The 23,386-nt window shown below is 43.7% G+C and overlaps 1 protein-coding gene across 4 annotated transcripts in view; it reads right to left on the reverse strand.

Annotated features, from left to right (window-relative positions):
- CFAP61 (cilia and flagella associated protein 61) overlaps nucleotides 1–23,386 on the reverse strand; it is a 447,743-nt gene that overhangs the window by 331,145 nt on the left and 93,212 nt on the right. For all 4 annotated transcript variants that reach the window (XM_075339389.1, XM_075339390.1, XM_075339388.1 and 1 more), the window contains exon 9: nucleotides 7,685–7,779. In XM_075339389.1, coding sequence (XP_075195504.1) covers nucleotides 7,685–7,779 — 95 coding nt within the window. The remainder of the gene's footprint in view (nucleotides 1–7,684; nucleotides 7,780–23,386) is intronic.

Below are 23,386 nucleotides of genomic sequence, written 5' to 3' on the forward strand. Positions count from 1 at the left end.
AGCATTCACACTGAGCTCAGTGTAGATGCTAGACTGTATGGGCTGCTTCCAGGGATGACGTCCCTTTGTCATGTGATAGGGGCGTGTTCGAAATACTAAGTCAGATTTTTAGTCAATCACATAATAATTATAATAATAATAATAATATTTATTCACTTACATAGCACTATTAATTCCATAGCGCTGTACATACATCAGCAACACTGTCCCCATTTGGGGCTCACAATCTAAATTCCCTATCAGGATGTCTTTGGAGTGTGGGAGGAAACCGGAGTACCCGGAGGAAACCCTCGCAAACACAGGGAGAACATACACACTCCTTGCAGATGTTGTCCTTGGTGGGATTTGAACCCACGATCCCAGCGCTGCAAGACTGCAGTGCTAACCACTGAGCCACCGTACCACCCATACTTCTGTGTTTTCCTTTACTTTTTTGATGAAACTGGATTTCCAGTGAGTAGGAGTTTTCTACAAATGAGTAGCATCACCGATTTCTAATGACGGCATTTATACTTAGGCTAAGTTCTCATGTAGCGAATACATTTCAGATTTTCTACTGCGGAATTCAGGTCAGAAACTTCATAGCATATTAAACAAGTCATGATATAGGTGATATTTACCAAAAGTATAAATTGACCTCTGGTGGAGTTTAAATTTATGCTGTGGAATTTACCCATTGCAAATAATTTTACATCATAACATCGGTCTTCTTGCCCACTGGCCAGTATTAATATAATTGCTTAGAAACTGAGGAATTGTCAACAATTAGCAAGTGGAATTGGATCTTATTGAGAACTTGTCATCACGATTTAGCATGTTAAAGTAAAGGTACGGCAATAACGGTGCTGTCATACTGATTAAAGAGAACCTAACAATTCCCTCATGCCCTCCAACCAACCAGTATTGGTATATTTATAAATACCCTTGCTAATCAGCCCTGTATTGTGTTTACACCTAAGTGCATATTTAAAAAACTCTTTATAAACCCTGTTTTTAACATGTTAATTAGCCTTATGACTTGTCCACGGGGAATTTCCTCAAACAAGGCGGCCTCTCAGCATCTTGTCACATGGACATAACATGATTTGCACGAAGTGTCGTCATTACCAGCTAACTGCAAATCTTGCGCATGCGCGCAACTTTCTTCACAATATCATTGTGCCTCTGAAGCCATAACTACATGTCCCAGATCGGCGCACTGTGCATGTCCGGAAGTTAAGGAGCATTCTTCTTCATTTCCAGACTTGCCCCAGTGCACCTCTCTGAAACCGAGAAGCAAACAATGGGAAAAAAGCAGGGCACATGCGCAATATCTGCAGAGACTTGGCAATGAAACACAAATCATGTTATCATGTCCACAGGGGCGTGATAACATGCTGAGCAGGAGGACTACTTCTAGTGAACTAACTCCCCATGAACGTGCCAAAAGGGTAATTAGCATATTACATTAAATTTATTCATTAATGGTATCTATTTAATCTGTTTAACAGCGCCATTATGGCCATGCCTTTACTATAACATGCAAAACTGTGATGACAGGTCCTCTTTAAATTTCCCCTATCCAATCTTGGCACATAATTTCTTATATTATGTGGTACTGTTCCTCTGGTGTTCCTCCTAGAAATGTGTGAATATATTGATAATAGGGTTTTACTTTCTCTCAGTCAGCAGTTATTTTACAGTGTCAGTGTGCAGGAAGGACAGATCCTCAATTACCGTAGTAACACATACAGTGGAGATCAAAATTAGAGAACACCACACAATTTCCTTAATGTTAAGGTCATTGTGTAAAGGCCCCATTAAACGCAACGACATCACTAACGATATATCGCTGGGGTCAAGGAATTTGTGACGCACATCTGGCCTCGTTAGCGTCATCGTTGCGTGTGACACGTACGAGCGACCGCTAACGATCCCAAATACTCACCAAGTCGCTGATCGTTGACACGTCGTTCATTTTCAAAAAATCGTTGCTCGTTTTGGGACGCAGGTTGTTCGTTGTTCCTGAGGCAGCACACATCGCTACATGTGACACCCCGGGAACAACAAACAACACCGTACCTGCGTCCTCCGAGGTGGGAGTGACGTTTATTCGGCTGCTCTCCGCCCCTCTGCTTCTATTGGATGCCTGTCGTGTGACGTCGCTGTGACGCCACATGAACCGCCACCTTAAAAAAGAGGTTGTTCGCCGGCCACAGCGACGTTGTTAGGAAGGTAAGTTCATGTGACGCGTACCTGCAATATTGTTCGCCACGGGCAGCAATTTGCCTGTGACGCACAAACGACGGGGGCGGGTGTGATCGCTAGCGATGTCACTATGTGTAAAGCAGCCTTAATCCTATGTTATTATATCCTAACATGAGTAAACTCGCAGTATTTTAAGCTTAGTTCAGAAATTCATTTTTTTTAAACGCACACGTACTTAATATGTAAATTAATAAATTAAAAATAACTCTGATCAAAATTAGAGAACACTTTCAGATACCTGCAAATTATTGATGTAATTATTATTGATGATCTGGCACCTGGTGCTAATTTCCTTAATTATCTGACAAACCCTATTTAACTGGCAGAAATTCTGCAGCAAAACCTGTAAGGAAAAAAGACGCAACGTGCACACAGCATTTTGGATTTCTCATAGACTTTGCTGGGGAAGAACTGCATGAAGCTTATGAACAAATACTACCCCAATTCTGCAGCAAGAACCGCAGCAAATCTGCGGCAAGAAACGCAGTGTGCGCACAGGGCCTTAGAGTCTCTCGGCAGCTGTGTTTTGCCACCCTCCGTAGTGGCAGCTGGCTATTCTAAAGGCTGCTTTACACGTATCAATTTATCGTGCATTCGCATGTGCGATCGCACCCGCCCCCATCGTTTGTGCGATACGGGCAATTTGTTGCCCGTGTCGAACAAACTCAGTAACCCCCGTCACACGTACTTACCTCCCGAACGACCTCGCTGTGGGCGGCGAAAATCCTCTTCCTGAAGGGGGAGGGACGTTCGGCGTCACAGCGACATCACACAGCAGCCGGCCAATAGAAGCGGAGGGGCGGAAATGAGCGGGACGTAAACATCCCACCCACCTCCTTCCTTCTGTATTGCCGGCGGGACGCAGGTAAGCTGCAGTTCATCGTTCCCGGGGTGTCACACGGAGCAATGTGTGCTGCCTCGGGAACGCTGAACAACCGGAGCACAGAAGGACGTTCGATTTTTTTAAAATGAACGACGTGTCAACAAGCAACGATAAGGTGAGTATTTTTGCTCGTTCACAGTCGCTCATTTGTGTTACACGCTATGATATGTCAAACGAGGCCGGATGTGCGTCACTAACGACGTGACCCCAACGACATAACGTTAGATATATCGTAGCGTGTAAAGCGGCCTTTAGTCTGGTTGTCAAGCAGTTGACATCTGGACTCAGAGAAAGTGCAGCGCACTGACTCCCTGTGATCAGAGGCGACAAACAGTGCTGGTGGTAAGTGGCGAGAGGATGAGGAGGGGAAATGTATATATGGCGACACAGTATGAGGACACAGGGTGGGGAAGGGAGATGTATATATGGCCATGCAGTATTGGCAGAGAGGGTGGTGAAGGGGAATGTATATGTAGTGCCCCACGGGGACTCAGGGGTTACTCGTCACCGGGCCAGTGGTTTTGTGGAGTTGATGTGACTGGCCTGACCCGGCTCCGTGGTCCCGTCGGCTACATGTAAAGGGCAGACGAACGGGTGTTCGGTGTAGAGGGGGATGGAAGGAGGGCGAAAGGTCCCTGGGAAACGTCACCGGTTGCAGTGGCGACTGGGGTCTCGCCCGCCAACCCCTCCTGCAACTTTTCCTCTCCCAGCGGCTGTGTTGGATGGGAATAGGGGATGCTTTGCAGTGCCACCCATGGTGTGCGGCCAGGAATTAGCCACCGCTGCGAAATGTTGCCCTCCTCCGGGGCTGATGTTAACGCAGCTCAGATAGTCCAGCTCCCCACAGATGGAGCGAGCCCCAAGGATGAGGAGGACGATGGGGACGGCTGATGGCGCCAAAGCAAGGGGCGGCGGCACCGGCAATGACAAGAACGACACAGGGAACTGCGGTTCAAAGTTCCGTTTACTCACAGTTCTTAAAGCTCCCTGGAGGTGCCGCTTTCCGCCGCCATGGATGGACTCCAGCCGGTCCCGGGTGAATCGGAGGCAATCACCGGTGTCTGTGGAAATGTGTGAGACCTTCCTCCTTGCGCTAATTGCGGCTCCCCGTGGCCTGAAACAACTTGGGGACTCCGCTGTCTGTGTTATGTGTCCTGTCCCGACCCCAGATCCTATATGTCACTGTGCTTCAGGAAAAGTGGGTGATGGGCGATGGGAGATGAAATCTCCAACCCCTGCAGATTTGTTAGAGTCCATGAAGGTTTCCCCAACTGAGGGTTCTGCACCCCGACTGCGCTGGCACTGTGGAAGTGGTTAAGCTCCCCACCAGCTGCCATGTCTCCTCTGTCTCACCATCTTCACCGGTCGCCTCTGTCTCTTGTCCTCTTCCAGACTGGCCGGTTATAGCTATAGAAGTTCTGTGAAGCACTCTCTATAGTAGCCGTGGTACTACAAGTCCCATGATGTTCTGGCACTTTCTCCTAATTCTCTGAGATAGCTCTTAGGCATGCATCCCGGGTGGTCCCCCTGAGGGGAGCTGTGTGTAACGCTCCCCCTAGGGGACCCGTTCTCTCTTCGCTGTCTCAGACTGTTCTCTCACTGAAGTGAAACTGTTTTGTCTCTTTCTACTCCTTCACTGAGCAGCCCCCACCCTCTGGAATGACTCAGCAGTGCTGGGGAATTACCTGTTGCTATGGTAACCACCTGAAGTCTGGATTCCTGTATGTGGTGACTCATACTAGATGTTCTGTGTAAGGGTACTTTCACACATCCGGATTTTTGCTCTGTGGCACAATACGGCGTTCTGCAGAAAAACCGCAACCGGCTTTTGTAACGCCGATTGCGGTTTTTTTTGCATAGACTTACATTAGTGCCTTATTGTGCCGCAGGGGCTTGCGTTCGGTCCGGTTTTTGCCGCATGCGGCAGATGTAGCCGATGCGGCGGCCGGATCGAACGTTCTTTGCAACGTTTTTTGCTCCGGCAAAAAACACCGCATCGAGCCGCATCCGGCCGCTGCGGCGCATTTTTCAATGCATCCCTATGGAGGCCGGATGCGGCGCGATGCGGAAAAAACCGCATCCGGTCGCCGCATGTGGTATTTTCCACTGCGCATGCTCAGTAGCATGCCGCAACCGGAAAAAAACGGACCGGCCGCATGTAAAAACTTATGCAAAGGATGCGGTGTTTTCACCGCATCCGTTGCATAGTTTTCACAGCCGGATTGAGCCGCAGGGCTCAAACCGGATGTGTGAAAGTAGCCTAAGTGGCAGAAACGAGTGGTTAACCTCTTCTCACCCGGGAGAGAATTACAACTTAAATCAGATGCAATTCCCTGTGACGACTGAGCCTCAGGAGTGCCACATATATAAGGCCACAACTAAAAGGGACAGGGTAGGGGAGGAAGATGTATATATATGACCACACAGAATGGGGATGGAGGGCGGAGAAGGGGGAATGTGTATATATTGCCACACAGTACAGGGAGAGAGGGTGGTGAGGGGGAATGTATATAGCCACACAGAGTGGGGAGGGGGAATATATATGATCACACAGTATGAGGAGAGAGGGTGGGTAAGGGGGATGTATGGTATACAAATATAATATGGGGATCAAAGGGGTAGTGCATACGAACACAGTATGGGGAGAAAACAGGAGAAAAAAATCTTAGTACAGAGTATGGGAAATATCAGGACTATATGTGAGCAAGGGAGTAATCTTTGAGGACACAGTATTCGGAGCAAGTGGGCAGAACGGGTGCAGATACAGTATAGGGAGCGAAGAGGAAATGTATGCGGACACAGTATGTTGAGTAAAAGGAAATGAGTGTGGCGGTAGTGAGGAGACAGTATAGCATGAAAAAAATGTGAGGGAGCAAAAAATAGAGACTTGGTAGTGGGGTCATATGGAGAGGGGGCAACATGGGGGGACAGTGTGAAGTCATAGCGAAGAGGGGTATGTGATGATGGGGCACAGTATAAAGAATGGGCAGTACAGTGGTGGCACAGTGTAGAGGACAGTGTGAAAAGGGGGCAAAGTATGGAAACAAGAGGGGAGTGTGGAGAGAATGTACCATTTGAGGGACAGTGTATGCATCAATATTTTGTGCATAGAACAGAGAGAAGGGCAATTATTTAATCAGGCACACAGCGTAGGGTAGATATTTTTTATATAGGAGCATTATAATCATTCTGCTATTTTTAAAGGTATTGTGCCAGAATGTGCTGCAAAAGATCAGAGGGGATGGAAGTCTACTGGAAACTGTAGGTTCATGCAATACAAATGTATATGGAACTGACCTGACATTACAATTGATGTATTATATACTGTTGGTGGTTCTGGTGATGTATTTCTGTGCTGATGAGGGTTTTGATGCTGTGTTTCTGTTTTTATGAGATTATATGGATGTATATCTGTACTGCTGGTGGTTCTCATGAATAATTTTTGTACTGGTAGTGGTTCTGGCGAGGAATGTCTAAACTGCTGGGGGTTCTGATGATGAATTTCTTTACTGTTGGTGGCTGTGATGCTGTGTTTCTGTACAAATGGGTGTTCTAAATATGTATTTCTGTACCTCTGGTGGTTCTGCTAATTTTATTCCTATGCTGTTATTAGTTCTGATCCTGTACACACAGTCCCGCCCCCCCCCTCCCCACGGACAATCAGGCTGTTCTAGGTACCGCCAGCAGCAGGTGGCCAGAAGTGCTCAATTCCAGATCTGCTCTGTCTTCTGATAGTGGCTGTGGCTGGGTACTAAACATCCGCTCATATTTAAATCAATGAGGCGGATGTGCAGTACCTGGCATACTTGTGCTCACATGTCCGTCCACTCTCGCCACTGGTATAGGAGAATCCTAAAAGTGTGCAGAGCATGCGTTGTGAGAATTCAGAAGTCTGCAGTCACCAGAATGATTGCAGACTTTCATCATAAAACTGGACAATCACTAATTATAAAATTAAGCACTGTAGTATGCCCAACCCTAACAGCATGTAATATACTCCCTGTTAGGATTCAGCTGACAGATCTGCTTGCCTAGAAACCCTAGTTACACCTCTGTGTGTAATAACGCTAATTAGAAAAGTGTTTAGTGTGTACAGATAGATAGTAAAGAAGAACCTTTTAGATGCAGGACCACCCCTTTAGGTAACTTTTGAGATCTCTGATGATGAAGAAAGGGATCTTACACAATTATCACATGAAAGAACAGAAGCCTAAGGCCGGTTTCACACATCCGGCTTTTTGCCGTTTTGCCGGATGCGGCGCTCTCCCGTACAGTTAATACAGTACAATGACAGCGCTGTAACTTCCGGGTCACATGCGCCGGTCACATGACAGCATGTGACCGGCGCTTGTTGCGCTGTCACTGTACTGTATTAACTGTACGGGAGAGCGCCGCATCCGGCAAAACGACAAAAAGCCGGATGTGTGAAACCGGCCTAAGTAAGTACTCCTGATATCTTCATTTCTTACACTCTAGAACATATAATGATGACAATAATGAAGCAGACACAGATTTCCAAATGAGACCTATTAATTAAAGTGTTTTGTACCTTACCTTCTCATCTGTCTCTTGAACACTTATGACGTCTGACAGCAGAGATAATTTGGATCCTGACCTTTGACTTGTTTGTCTGCTTAGCATTACATCTCCTGGAAGACAGTCATAATGTTTACATCAAACACTGAGAAGCAACTGGTAATGACTTAAGGCTAATTAATTAAAGACGTATTATATGTTTATTTTCGGATATTAATTAAAGTGACTGTTGTGTTTGAAAAGAGAAGCAGATTGGATTCTGGAAGCCATTAACAACTGCAGATTGCCCGGGCTAAGTGCAGTCTTGCCACTACAAACAAGGCTAATGATATTTGTTGCCTTTGAGCTATTAGACTGCCTTGACAGTTCTTGTAGTATGGCAGACAGAGCTGGGACACACACTTCAGTCTATGGATAGATGTTTCCAGAAATCATTCTCTTCCTCTCTCATTGATGTGTATAGGTGTTACAAAATGACAGGTCCATGTTTATTTTTCTTTTCACTGGATTTTTAACACAGAGCAGACAGTATCATTGCACACTGTTCTTGGACACACACACGGATACCTTTGGAGGCCTTTTTTGTTACTCAACTCTACTTGGTAATCTCCATCATTTCCATAGAAAATGAACATAGTTGCAATATGCATGTGTCCCTGCCCCTACATTAAGCTTCAAATAAGGAGGAAGAACAGAGGATTGTGATCACAGGGGTACAGCTGTAGGACCACTAGAGACCAAACTTATCAACTATCCTTGCTTTAGATGATTGGCTTTCTTGCGTAAACCTGTGCAGGATGTAAGCAAATTTGTAGAGAAGAACACAGTGTGCACGTTGGTTAAAGGCCGCTGCCAAGTACTGCAGTTTATCGTCCATTCACTTGAGATTTTAATGTTTTTAAACAACACATAAATTCAGAGGAAATCTTTCAATAAAAAGAGAAATACCCTCTCCCCCCACCAAACTATGTATTGTGGGTACAAATTCCATGTGCTGTTTGTGTGCTATCCGTGTGACATCCGGATAGCAGACAGACAGCATGATCTTGTATGCTTACCTGTCTCTGGGTCCGCAGTCAGTGCAGTGAATATTCATGAGCATAATGAGCGTGCCCGAAGCAAGTGTGAAAGCAGCCCTGGAGTCAGGTAAGTATAAAAATACATCGCGCACTGATGTCACACGAATTCCATCAGTATGTCATCCGTGTCACATCCGTGCTGCTGGCAGAAAACATACATGTCACCATGTGGAGCACACGGACACGCATGTGCTCCACACGGACACACAGTCCATGTCAAAACACGGACGTGTGGGTAAGCCCACTGACTTTAATTTGTCTACTTGTGTCCATGTCTCCGGTACGTGTGAGAATGGGCGTTCCATGTCCTGGAGACACGGCTATAGCCGGCGCTACACGCGACGATATATCGTGCAATCGCCCCCGACGTTTGTGCGTCACGGGCAATTCGTTGCCCGTGGCGCACAATGTCGCTAACCCCCATCACTTGTACTTACCTCCCTAATGACGTCGCTGTGGGCGGCGAACATCCTCTTCCTGAAGGGGGTTGGACGTTCGGCGTCACAGCGACGTCACACAGCGGCCGCCCAATAGAAGCGGAGGGGTGGAGATGAGCAGGACGTAAACATCCCGCCCACCTCCTTCCTTTCGCATTGCCGGCGGGACGCAGGTAAGCTGTGTTCGTTGTTCCCAGGGTGTCACACGTAGCGATGTGTGCTGCCTCGGGAACGACTAACAATCGGCGCGCAGAAGGAGGAACGACATTATGAAAATGAACGACGTGTCATCGAGCAACGATAAGGTGAGTATTTTTGCTCGTTAACAGTTGTTCGGTGGTATCACACGCTACGACATCTCTAACGATGCCGGATGTGCGTCACAAATTCCGTGACCCGTATCGTTAGATATATCGTAGCATGTCACGGGGCCTTATGTTACCAAGATTGTTGGAGTGCATTCATAATCATTTTACATATTCTTTCACTTCATTTTTATTTATTTTTTTTACAATGACAGAAAATTCTATCACTGTAAGAATATTTCATGGGAATAAGGGAAAGGTGTTTGGACAATATATTTTCATGGAGAGCCCCTGAGGTTAAACAAGTTTTCTAGTCTCAGCAAGTTACAGTATGTCACTTTCTGATCAGAGGGGACACCTGTGATCAGATGTTACACGCATGGGGACTTGGCAGTAAGTATATAAATATATAAGGAGGACTTGGCAGTAAATAATATAGATTAACCCCTTCAAGACCCAGGACGTACCTGAACGTCCTTTGGTCGTGTCCCTGACTGATGCAAGTTCACGCTCTAAGCTCGCATCTTTCCCCGCACAGCTCTGCTGATCTGATCAGCCAACATGTCCAGCTAATAGGCACGAGTGGCTCGGATCCACACGCACCTGCTAACTAGTTAGATTGTGCTGTCAAACTCTGACAGCGCGATCTAACGCCCTCCGGCGGGGATATCGCCATGGTAACCCCGTGACTTGATGACGGGACTTCAATGTGTTGTTATGACAGCTAGTGGTCAGTTAATGCCCCTTTTGCTTTCAAGACAAAGTTCCTGTGAATGCCTGCAAAGTGCTGGCATTCACAGGAGGTCAGCATTTTTGCTGATCAAAGGGATACTGAAGCACTGCTCTGAACACCAGAAGCGATCAGATAGTGCAGGCTTCAAATCCCCTAGGAGGACTAGTAAAATCAATAAAAAAAAATAAAAAAAAAAATATATATATATATATATATATATATATATATATATATATATATATATATACACACACATATATATATACACACACACACACACACACACACACATACATATATATATATATATATATATATATATATATATATATATATATATATATATATATATATATATACATAAATAAAAATTTTAAAAAACCACAAGTTTAAATCACCCCCCTTTTTCCCTACATATATTTGGTATTGCTAAATGCCCAATCTATCAAAATATAAAACTAATTAATCTGATTAATAAAGGTCGTAGAAAGAAAAAAAATTCAAAACGCCATAATTATGTTTTTTGGTCTCCGCAACATTGCATTAAAATGCAATAACAGTTGATCAAAACATTCCATCTATCCAAAAATGGTATAATTAAAAATGTCAGCTCAAGATGCAAAATATAAGCCATCATTGAGCCTCAGATTCTGACAAACGAAAATATTATGGGTCTCGGAAAATGACAACAAAAGCACAATTCTTTTTTTTTTTTTTTACAAAATTTAGAATTTTTCACCACTTAAATAAATGTAAAACTGTACATGTTTGGTATCTATGAACGCATACTGACCTGGGGAATTATAATAATAATATAATCAGCATAACATGAACATGGAAATAAGAAAAAAGAAAAAAAAGATTGTGGAATTGCACTTTTTTGCAATTTCACCTCTCTTTTTTTTCCTGTTTTCCACTACAATATACGGTAAAATTAATGATGTCATTCAAAAGTACAACTCGTCCTGCAAAAAACCAAGCCCTCATATGGCTATATTGAGGGAAAAATAAGAAATGTATAGCTCTTGGATTAAGGGAAGGATAAAAAGAAAAAAGGAAAAGACGAAAAATGGAAAATTGCCTGGGAATGAAGTACAGTGGAACCTTGGTTAACGAGAACAATCCGTTCTGGGATTGTGCTTGTTAACCAAGTTACTTGTTCAGCAAAGCAAGATTTCCCATAGGAAATCATTGCAATGCAGACAATTCGTTCCACAAATTGTTAAAATTCCACACATGCACAAACACACACAAACATGTACAAACACACACAAACACACAAGCATGCACGCACATATGCTCACCTTACCTTCCGTCTCCTGGGACTTGCTGTTCGCTAGAACGGACTGTGTATCGGGTTACCATAACGACGAGGGAGGAACTTTCACTGCCAGAGCGCTGACGTCAAAGGCAGGAGACGCTTGCCTCTGATTGGTCAGTGCGCTGCCTTTGAGTAGCGGTGACAGAGGAAGTTCCTGCTTCGTCGCTATGGTTGCCGATGCACAGCCTATACCGGCGAACTACAGGACCCAGGAGACCGGCGATGGAACTGAAGGTACACATATTATGCTCACCTTACCTTCCGTTCCATCGCCGGCCTCCTGGGTCTTGTAGTTCGCCGCGAGGACGTCGCGATGTACCGGCGGACTACAAGAACCATGAGGCCGTCGGTGGAACGGAAGGTAAGGTGAGCATAATACTGTATGTGTGTGCGTGCGTGTGTGTTTGTGCGTGCTTGTGTGTGGTTGTGTGGACTGCAAGTGCGGGTTAGAGCGTGGTGGAGATACGGAACCGGAAGTAAGTGCGTTGAGTATTTTGCTCGTACAGCAAAGCTTTCTCGTAAACCGAGCTACAAATTTACAGAAAGCTTTGCTTGTTAAGCGAAATTCTCGTTAACTGGGTTACTCGTTAAGGGAGGTTCCACTGTAGTTAATGTCAGCTAAACCTGCTGATTTTGGTAGAACCAGATAAACTTCTAGTGTTGTTGGTTACCAAACTCTACCTCAAATGTACATGTGCAAGGGTGAACGATCAAGCAAATTAATTTAAAACATACCTGATCCTTTAATCTTTCCCAAGCTATGCGCACATGTATGAAGGGAGATCGGGAAAAAAACCTTTCAGTTGTCAATTAAGAAAGGTGTATGGCCACCAAAAATAGCCACAAGTTAAGCTGGCACATGTATGTATATATGAGGATTAAAACTATTTCTGTCCATCATAAGTATTGTATAAATTTCCCCCTCTACTTACTCTCTCTCTCTCTCTCTAAGGTTGGAGTCATACTTGCATGTGACTTGCATGAGGATTGCAGGGCATCACCTGGACCTTCTGGTCTCTCTCCTGACTGGAGCGTGTCATCTGCATAGAAATAGATGGAGCTAACCCTCTCCTGTCAGGAAAGACGCTGCCAATGCGATCCTCGCACGAGTTAAACACAAGTGTGACTCCAGAGTACTTTTCAGTTCTCTCTGAGCTATTTGGTGAAGACTACCTTCTTTAATATGTTGTATACACACTACATAGACATGATAAATTCCTTCTCTTATTTCTCTAAAGTACATGAGACAGAAGCAGTAGCCGCATGAAAGATTACAGCAGTACTGAGCTGTGCGGCTGTGCATCCAGGACTGAAGACAGGTAAAACAATTGTTTGATAGAGAAGCAGACACGGGCAGATGCGGCTCCAGCTTCACTGTGCCAAGAGCTCCTCCAGCCTTCAACCCTCTATTTTCAATACAGTACATTAGGAGGTGTAACCTATGTTCTCTCTGCTAACAGGTTGTTTTGCTTTGACCAAGATGGATTTGAGCTGATTTTTATTTTTACAGAGTGGATGGTGGGTGAGGAGGGGAAAAAATGGCTCATAAGTAGGGAAAAAAGCAGATTTCCCTGATAACACATATTACACAGTTTCTTATATTTACCTGTACTATAGGGTTATGATCTTTATATTAAAATAAAATGAAATTAAAAATAATTGCAAGTAACTGCCTGACAAATTGATTTGTTGCCTTTCATTTTCTTTTATTAGTTATTCCAACTTTATAATATACTATTTTTTATAAACTATGGAATTGGACTATTCAGGGACTGACTGTGCTGTCATGACTGCAAAAAAAGTTGTTGCATTGTATGGTCACCATTTTAAGATCAAGTTCAGAAAGCTAAATTAAAAAATAACAGGTAAGAAAAAGGTAGATACAAACATAACAGATTATAATGTGATGAGGAGGAGGGGGAGTGTTTCCTATCTATAGATAAATAAAATCCTGATGGGAAATATGATGGTCATATCTTTTGCGTGGGACACTCAGGGGCGGAGATATGGGGAAAACTGCCAATTCATAGCTTTCTGGAAACTAAAGACGCTGCCCATGTTTAGCCCAGTCTTAGGTCACATGGTGGGAGGGGACATGGAAGGCATGTAGGTTTATAAAAACCAGAGCAGACATTTTGTGATGGTTCTTCTCTGAGAGGTCAGGTGCAGTACACGTGTGAGGAGTGAGGAAAACTCATGGCGCCACTGCACTTACCCTGTGCAAGCCAGCACTAGGCCTAAATATAAAGGAAAAAAACAAAAGAAAAAATCCTAAAATAGATTTTTATTAGTATTCAATATTAAAATCATTAACTATAAAAAGCTATATTGCTTCTCAATGTCCACTCAGTATAGACCGGTCACGTGAGGTGGGTGTGGAAAGTGGTATAGACGATTTGTGGGAGGAGTGATGGTAATCTCTTAGTTATAGGTAAGCCAACTACAATAGTTGTAGTTTTGCGGGGTAGACGTCCTATTATTATAGGTGGGGGGGGTCTATCCCTCCCCATCGCCTACCTACCAGCCATAAAGTATTGGGTGCCCCCCGCTCCTCGTCGTCTCTCGATCCAAAGAATATGAGTGTTCGCTAGGAATCAAAAAACCCCAAGAGAAACTCATTATTTACAAGAAAGTTAACTTTGCAGCATTTGTGGTTTTCTCCTGGGAATAAGCGCACACAGCATGTTTCTTTTTTTCAAAATGTAAATTAAAAATCTCTAGAAATATATCATATGTGTGAGAAAGTGATTCAGTCAGCAATGTTCTTTTACTTTGATTATTCCTTCCGAATATATCTCTATTACTAAAAGACACTGATATAAGGGCAAAACTATTGAAGTTCCCAATTAAAGAAACATTTTCATGTATTTTGAAGCCTATGAAAAGAGACCTTTGAAAATTGCCATTAGTGGGGGGAAAGATTTTCACTTTACACTGCAGTTCTTCCGCCGTCTGTCATATTAACTATCATCTTCAAAATGAAGGATATTTTACTTTTTTCGTTCATGTTGAAGCATGATATTACACACTGAGTTCAGTTGGATTTTCTAGTTCTGGTTTTTATTTTTGAAAATACAATAAAAATTAAAGGGTGCATTTTTTTTTAATTGGGTCGTATTTAAATAGATTACAATTGGTGTAAATCAACATTAACAAAGTCATTATGAAGAACAGTGCAGCTGCTGTAGTTTCCGGTACAAAATCACATAAATGCCACCTCGTGTATTACGCACTGCGGACACATGTGAACGTACAGATGAGCTTATCAGTCCTCGTCCACTTTCAAGGCAGCAATAAACAGGCTGAGTGACATGCAAGCTGTCCTATTGTTCTATTTAACAAGAGCAGGACTCACATTTCAGGAACATGTCACTGGTGCCCTTTATCTCGCAAACATGCCGTGTACACAGTTGTTTCTATATTTGTTAAACCCTACCAGATGATGGAGGAGCAGCATGGGCACTCACTCCGAATCCATTAGTTATGGCTTCTGATAGTTGAGTAGAAGTGTAATGCAATGTTCAGTATAATATCACTAATCATAAGTGGCCTTAAAAATGTCATGCCTTACAACAGAAGATCCAGGATCTTCAAGGATATAGCTATAAGGGTGTAGAGGTAACAGCACCTCCCGGTTCCTGGTGCCATAAGGGGATCATACATTAGAAAGAACTAAAGTAACAAAACACTGTAGATGTCGGGGGTCGTCTTCCTGTTACAGAATATGTCTTGGAATTTCTTACAGTATAGATACTAACTTATTTTATATGATTATAGGAAATACATGCCCCTAAATTCCTTAATGGCAGACATCTGTATAAGTAAAGGGAACCTGTCACCAGGTTTTCCCCTTATAAGCTACGGCCACCACCACTGAGCTCTTACGTACAGCATTCTACAATCAATATTGTAGACAGGTCCCCAGGCCGTGCTGTATAATGTAAAAAACAGCTTTTATTATTCTCCCCTCAGGATGTTCCGGTCGGATGGGCATCGCTGGTCTTGGTCTGGCACCTCCTATCTTCTTGCGATCACCGTTATCCACAGGTAAATGGATTTTTTTGTCTGTAATTGTGTGGCGGTAAGATTTCATCCTTGCTCTCAGTCTCTGTCCGGTTTCTCCAACATAGAGGCCCCCAATAGGACATATAGTGCACAAGATTAAGTACACCACATTGGAAGAGGAACATGTGAATGTACCAGGAATTTTATAGTCCTTCTGTGAGTTAGGGATCTGTATCCGGTTTTTGGTCTTTGGGGGCCTCTATGTTGGAGAAACAGGACAGAGACTGAGAGCAAGGATGAGCTCTCACCGCCACACAATTACAGACAAAAAAATCCATTTACCTGTGGCCAAACATTTTTGTGCTTCAGGACACAACATAAACCATATGAAAGTTGTCATATTAAAAGGCAACTTCAGATCACAGAGCCATCGCAGGGTCTGGGAATACAAATTCATTAAAATGTGTGGACACACCTGTCAGGAGGATTTATAGCCCATTACAAAATCTGAGGACTCTATTCCAGAGACTCACCAGACCACTGATCCTACATGGATATTGGGACAATAAAACTCTCACACCACTAATCAAAGCTAATTAAGGATTAACTTTCTAAGCTCAGTGTTTTTTTTTTATTTAAATGTCTTTTATTAGCCATCCCTGTGCTCTGTTTGTGCATATATTTGTGTTTCGTCTGATATTTTATCATACCATGCCTGATGAAGGGACCTGAGATGTCTCGAAAGCTTGCTTTGTAACATCACTTTATTTTATTTTAGTTAGCCATTAAAAGGTATCACAAGATTATAATTTTGTTCCTCTCCCTGAGAACATTCAATAATTTTTCAACTGGCTAACACGGTACCAAAACCTTTTCACTTGTAACCATTGAGCTCCTGCACACGCACACTTCTCTCTACCCTGCTAAGGGCAGATCAAAGTATTGTAGTGCGCATGCATGGGTGTGCTTTGACTTTTCCCTGCACATTACAATATTTTGCTCTGCCCACAGCAGGGCAGAGTGAAGTGTGTGTCACAGGAGCGCAATGGAGGCCTCTGTGTGGATCTGGTAGGACGTGTCATCCACACGGTAGCAGGGAAAGAGGATGGCGAACACAAGAAGAGAGGAAGCGTGGGACTGAGACCAGCGACGCCAATTGGAACGGACCACCCTGCAGACGAGTATAATAAAATCTGTTTTCACATAGGGATTCAAGCACACACAATCGGTGTGGCACAGGGATCAAATTAACCCTTTTAGAGCTTGCATAGATGCCATTCATTATTAGTCACCTATTCACATAGGAATTCAAGCCTACGTAATGGGTGTGGTACAGGGATCAAATTAACTCAATCAGGACATGTACAAATACCAATTGTTACTAGACACCTATTCACATATGCACTCACCACACCAGGTTAGTGCACCTTTAAAATTCTTTTTGATACCACCGGATAAGACACCATTTGCGCCCCCTTTTTTGTCATTTCAGTTTCACAACATATAGGGATTCAAGTACACATAAAATACAATAGGTGTGTGTTATGATCTGGAACCATGGAAGACCACCATAACTCATTGGTAAAAGGTGACAAGAGCATTGGCAACTAATCTGGCCGCCATCCCCTTACTAACCATCAACACTAGAAGTAGCCGAGGGGTGAACTAACATCCTGTGCACCGCGAACCCAGCCGGAGAACTAGCTATCCTAAAGGAAGGAAAGATGAATAACTCTCTGCCTCAGAAAATAGACAAAGAATAGCAAGCCCCCCACATTCAAAGACTGCGGTGATATAGGAAAACACAATACACAGATAGATGATAGGATTAGCAAAAGGTGAGGTCCCCACTGACTAAAATAGGAAAGGACAGGAAAGGGGCTGATGGTGGCCAGAGAAAAATCCTGCAAAATTCCAAATTCCTGATAGTACAAAAAGGTCCTCAGATCGCACGATCTGCACTCCGTCCTATACCAGGCGCTCTTTTCATACCAATGAACAGAAAAAGAAGAATCATTACAAATTCAAAAAGCCACAAACACATGGACATATAGGAGCTATACTCCAAACAAAACTGCAGGGAGTTTCCCAGCTAAGCAACTGAGAGGGAAAATCCCTGCATGCAAATAAACTGAAAACAACCACAGCAAATGACAAACTCAGATAAGAGTAAAAGAACCAAACAACAAATAAAGAGCAAAGCACTTATCTGGGGTAGATGTGGTGTGGAGCAGAATGAAGCAGGCTGGTGAACAAAGAACAACTGACAGCAGGCTATGCCGTATATCAGACCAGGATTTAAATAAGCAGAGAGTTAGCAATGGAAACGCCCATTGCTCAACACACCTGTCCAAACCATTCCTGGCCACAAGAGGGAGCCTACCAGCAGCCAAAGCATAACTGACATTCACAACAGGTGTGGTACTGGGATCAAATTAACCCTTTCAGGGCATATACAAATACCATTCATTACTAGACACCCAATCACATACAGTGTGTCCGCCCATATCCTGTCCACCGCCATTAACGTGAGAACGGCAGCAGCTATAGACACAGAAGTGGTGTCTAGGTATAGTAAAGTATCCATGCGCTATGCAATGAAACCACCTATTGCGCCACCTTATGGAAAACAACAGAGTTAGCATTTTTATCTTGAAAACGGAATGAGATAGAGAAAAAAAGTGAATTAAAAAATTGTAGGGCATCATCAATTCAATACAAATCGACACCTTGCATACAGAAATGCTATGATATGAAACCCATGATCCCCCCAAAACATTGAATGCTGGTCACGCATATGGCGCTCATTTAACTTTGTTGCTCAAAGTGGCCACCGTCAGCTGCAATGCACATCTGGACTCTGGACAGCATACTGTATCTTGGTATCTTGTTGCACGTTGTGCAATATGGTAGGTGACACATTTGCACAAGCATCTGTGATACGTCGTCGTAGGTCCTGCAATGTTGGTGGAGGGGTCGCATACATCTGCTATTTGATGTGACCTCACAGAAAGAAGTCCAATAGGGTCAGGTCAAGTGAGCGTGGAGGCCACTCCACGCAGCCACCATACCCAATGACTTGTAGGAAGGTCTCCATGAGGTATCGCTTCACGTCCGCAGCCTTGTGAGTTTTACACGTTCTAATCATAGCATTTCTGTATGCAAGGTATCGATTTGTATTGAATTTATGATGCCCTACAACTTTGTAATTCACTTTTTAATTTTTCTCTATCTCGTTCCGTTTTCAAGATAAAAATGCTAACTCCATTGTTTTCCACCAGGTGGCGCAATAGGTGGTTTCATTGCGTAGCGGATGGCTACTTTACTATACCTAGACACCACTTCTATGCCTATAGCTGCCGCTGTTCTCAAGTTAATGGCGGTGGACAGGATATGACTGGACACACTGTATAAATTCAAGCCTACATAACGGGTGTGGTAAAGGGATCAAATTAAGCCATCCAGGGCATATATGAATACCATTTATTACAAGACATCTATTCACATGGAAATTAAACCATATTATAGGCTTTCTTTAAAAAAAAAACAAAAAAAAACCCTAAGTCATAAAAAAATGAAATGGTTAAAATGGCGCACTGGATGATTTTTGGAAAAAAACATTCCAGTTTTTGGGAGGCAAAATTAACATAAAACAGCAATTCAGGATTTTTATTTATTTCATGCTGTTCACTGTGTGGTAAAATTAAAAAGACGATTTTATTCTTTGTGTCAGAACGATTACAGCAATACCACATTTAGTTTTTTTATGTTATGCCGCTTTTATGTAATACATATTTTTTTAATGGGAAAAAAGAATTGTTTTTTTGCATTGCTATATTCGGAAAGGTATGAGTTTTTATTTTTCTGCGGACGGAGCTGAGTGGGGGCTTATTTTTGGGACATCAACTTTCCGTGCCCTGATCGCTGATCTAATGCTCTGTAATGCTTTTACATTGCAGTACATTAGATCAGTGACTGGCACACAGGCAGGAGGCATGTCAGGTTCTGCTCAAGGGAGGATTTCATAGACAGTCCGTACCTGGGGGACCCTGTGGCCATTTTTTGGCTAGGGATCACCATGGAGATTATTGTCACAGCGCAATATCGCGTTATGCCGATCAGAGCAGAGGGGGAGACCCATCCCTCTACAAACTGATCGATGCCGCTGTCACTATTGACAGCGGCATCATAGAGGTTAAAAGCTCACGATCGGTGCTAGCACCGACAGTGGGCATTACAGCAGGATGACAGCTATGATACATAGCTGACACCCGCTGATGATCTCGCCGGTGCTGCATGCGAGACGACGCAATCGTACCAGCATTCATGTATGGCTGTTTGTGAAAACGCATCTCCTGCGGCGCTGTACATGTATGGCTAGTTTCACACTTGCGTTGAACGGCATCCGTTGCATTGCATTGTGTGACGGATGCAACGGATGCGTTGCATATAGTGGCACAACGGATGCAATGGATTGTAGAAAGCAACGGAATCTGCTTTTTTTTTTCTTTCTTTACAGTTTTACCGGCGGCAGACTATTGTGAACGATCAGCTGATCGCTCACAGCAGCCGGCCGCCGGGTGATCAGCTGATCGCTCACAGCAGCCGGCCGCCGGGTGATCAGCTGATCGCTCACAGCAGCCGGCCGCCGGGTGATCAGCTGATCACTCACAGCAGCCGGCCGCCGGGTGATCAGCTGATCGTTCATCCGCCGAGAATGTGTGCGGGGGGCGGAGTGTGGGGTGGGTGGAGCCGAGCGGGGCCATGGCGCTGAGAACGTCAGTGTCGGGGACTGCATGGCTGGGGACAGGTGAATGTGTGTGTGTGTGTCTGTGTTTGTGCGTGTGTACATGCGGAGTGGAGTGCGGGAGGGGGCGGAGCCGAGCTGGGAAGTGTCGGGCTCCCTGCACACGTAGCCAGGGTAAATATCGGGTAACTAAGCAAAGCACTTTGCTTGGTTACCCGATATTTACCTTGCTTACCAGCGTACGCCGCTTAGCACTGGCTCCTTCCACACGTAGCCAGGGTAAATATCGTGTAACTAAACAAAGCGCTTTGCTTAGTAACCCGATGTGTACCCTGGTTACGTGTGCAAGGAACCAGAGAGAGCATGCACAGCGAAATCCTAAGGATTCCGCTGCACAAAAAACGTTACATGCTGCGTTCCTTCCGCCGAGCGGAAGCTACACAGCGTCGGCCAGCGGAAGCAACGCAGGTCCATCAGTTGCAATCCATCGTCCTTACAAGTCTATGGGAAGCAGCGGAATCCGTTAACAGATTCCGCTGTTTTCCAAAACGGCGGATTGCGACTGAAGGAAAAAAACGCAAGTGTGAAAGTAGCTTACGCCAGATATCGTGAAGGTGTTATAGAATGTACCTTTGTAGAATTTGCTTTCTGTACAGAGGAACAGTCAGGCTGGAACAGAAAAGGGCCTTCCTCAAACTTTCTCACAAAGTTGGAAGCATACAACTGTCTCAAATGTTTTGGAAGTGGACTAGGCCAACCCATGAAAAATAGCCACACAGAATTATCCCTATCTACCAAATTCTACAATTTCTACAATATAGTCAAGCAACAAAAAAAAAAAAAGAAAATTTAAATATTTTTGAGGTGTTTTCCCCAAATATATGTGCTTTTTAAACCATGAAAGAGGTAGTAATATAGAGTAGGACCCAGTACAATGAGGTTGCTGTGACGTGTCTACTGGGCAGGTATGAGAATGGCCATTCTGATATGCAATACACCTCAAAAAATATTTAGCAATTTTGTTTTTGCTTTTTTGTTTTTTTTAGTTGCAAGCTTTGGCATGTAAGTCTTTTTTGTCTGTAAATATAGTCAAGCAAGTAACATGTTAATTGCATTCGCCAAACCCTGACTCGTCCATCAGACTGCCAGATCCAAATAAAGAAGCGGGATTCATCCCTCCACAAAACATGGTTATGCTCCACAGTTCAGTGGTTGCATGCTGTACACCACTCCATCCAACACTTGACATTGTGCTTGGTAATATAAGGCTTCACTGCAGCTGCTCAGCCGTGGAAATCCTTGCCATGAAGCTCATGGTGCACAGATTTTCTGCTTATGGTAAAGCCAGAAAAGGTTTAGAGCTCTACAGTATAGTGATCGAGTCAATAGAGCTTTAGTATGCTCAGCATTTCTGATTCTGCTCTGTAATTTTACATGGTCTTCCACTTTGAGGCTCATAAATGCTTTCATTTTTCAATAATACCATTCAGTTGATTGTGGAATATTTTATAAGGAAGATATTCATTGTTATAGTGAAATGTTAGTAAGGATATATTATACACCTAGTGCAAAAGAGAGAGGGGAGCCAGCACGATCTGAGAGTGGCATGCATCATGTAAAAAGTGTAAATTCACAGATTTATTCCAACTGTACTATAATACAAAATGAGATTTTTAGCAAATAACTGATCAATTCTTGGAGCCACCCCTGCCACGTCACGGCAAATCTCAATAAGGGGTCCTACTCTATATTACAGTTAGGTCCAGAAATATTTGGACAGTGACACAAGTTTTGTTATTTTAGCTGTTTACAAAAACAGAAATACAATTATATATATAATATGGGCGAAAGTGCACACTCCCAGCTGCAATATGAGAGTTTTCACATCCAAATCGGAGAAAGGGTTTAGGAATCATAGCTCTGTAATGCATAGCCTCCTCTTTTTAAAGGGACCAAAAGTAATTGGACAAGGGACTCTAAGGGCTGCAATTAACTCTGAAGGCGTCTCCCTCGTTAACCTGTAATCAATGAAGTAGTTAAAAGGTCTGGGGTTGATTACAGGTGTGTGGTTTTGCATTTGGAAGCTGTTGCTGTGACCAGACAACATGCAGTCTAAGGAACTCTCAATTGAGGTGAAGCAGAACATCCTGAGGCTGAAAAAAAAGAAAAAATCCATCAGAGAGATAGTAGACATGCTTGGGAGGAGCAAAATCAACAGTCGGGTACATTCTGAGAAAAAAGGAATTGACTGGTGAGCTTGGGAACTCAAAAAGGCCTGGGCATCCACGGATGACAACAGTGGTGGATGATCGCCGCATACTTTCTTTGGTGAAGAAGAACCCGTTCACAACATCAACTGAAGTCCAGAACACTCTCAGTGAAGTAGGTGTATCTGTCTCTAAGTCAACAGTAAAGAGAAGACTCCATGAAAGTAAATACAAAGGGTTCACATCTAGATGCAAACCATTCATCAATTCCAAAAATAGACAGGCCAGAGTTAAATTTGCTGAAAAACACCTCATGAAGCCAGCTCAGTTCTGGAAAAGTATTCTATGGACAGATGAGACAAAGATCGACCTGTACCAGAATGATGGGAAGAAAAAAGTTTGGAGAAGAAAGGGAACGGCACATGATCCAAGGCACACCACATCCTCTGTAAAACATGGTGGAGGCAACGTGATGGCATGGGCATGCATGGCTTTCAATGGCACTGGGTCACTTGTGTTTATTGATGACATAACAGCAGACAAGAGTAGCCGGATGAATTCTGAAGTGTACCGGGATATACTTTCAGCCCAGATTCAGCCAAATGCCGCAAAGTTGATCGGACGGCGCTTCATAGTACAGATGGACAATGACCCCAAGCATACAGCCAAAGCTACCCAGGAGTTCATGAGTGTAAAAAAGTGCAACATTCTGCAATGGCCAAGTCAATCACCAGATCTTAACCCAATTGAGCATGCATTTCACTTGCTCAAATCCAGACTTAAGACGAAAAGACCCACAAACAAGCAAGACCTGAAGGCTGCAGCTGTAAAGGCCTGGCAAAGCATTAAGAAGGAGGAAACCCAGCGTTTGGTGATGTCCATGGGT

This window comes from Anomaloglossus baeobatrachus, chromosome 3 (genome assembly GCF_048569485.1).
Source record: "Anomaloglossus baeobatrachus isolate aAnoBae1 chromosome 3, aAnoBae1.hap1, whole genome shotgun sequence".
In the NCBI taxonomy this organism is placed as follows: domain Eukaryota; kingdom Metazoa; phylum Chordata; class Amphibia; order Anura; family Aromobatidae; genus Anomaloglossus; species Anomaloglossus baeobatrachus.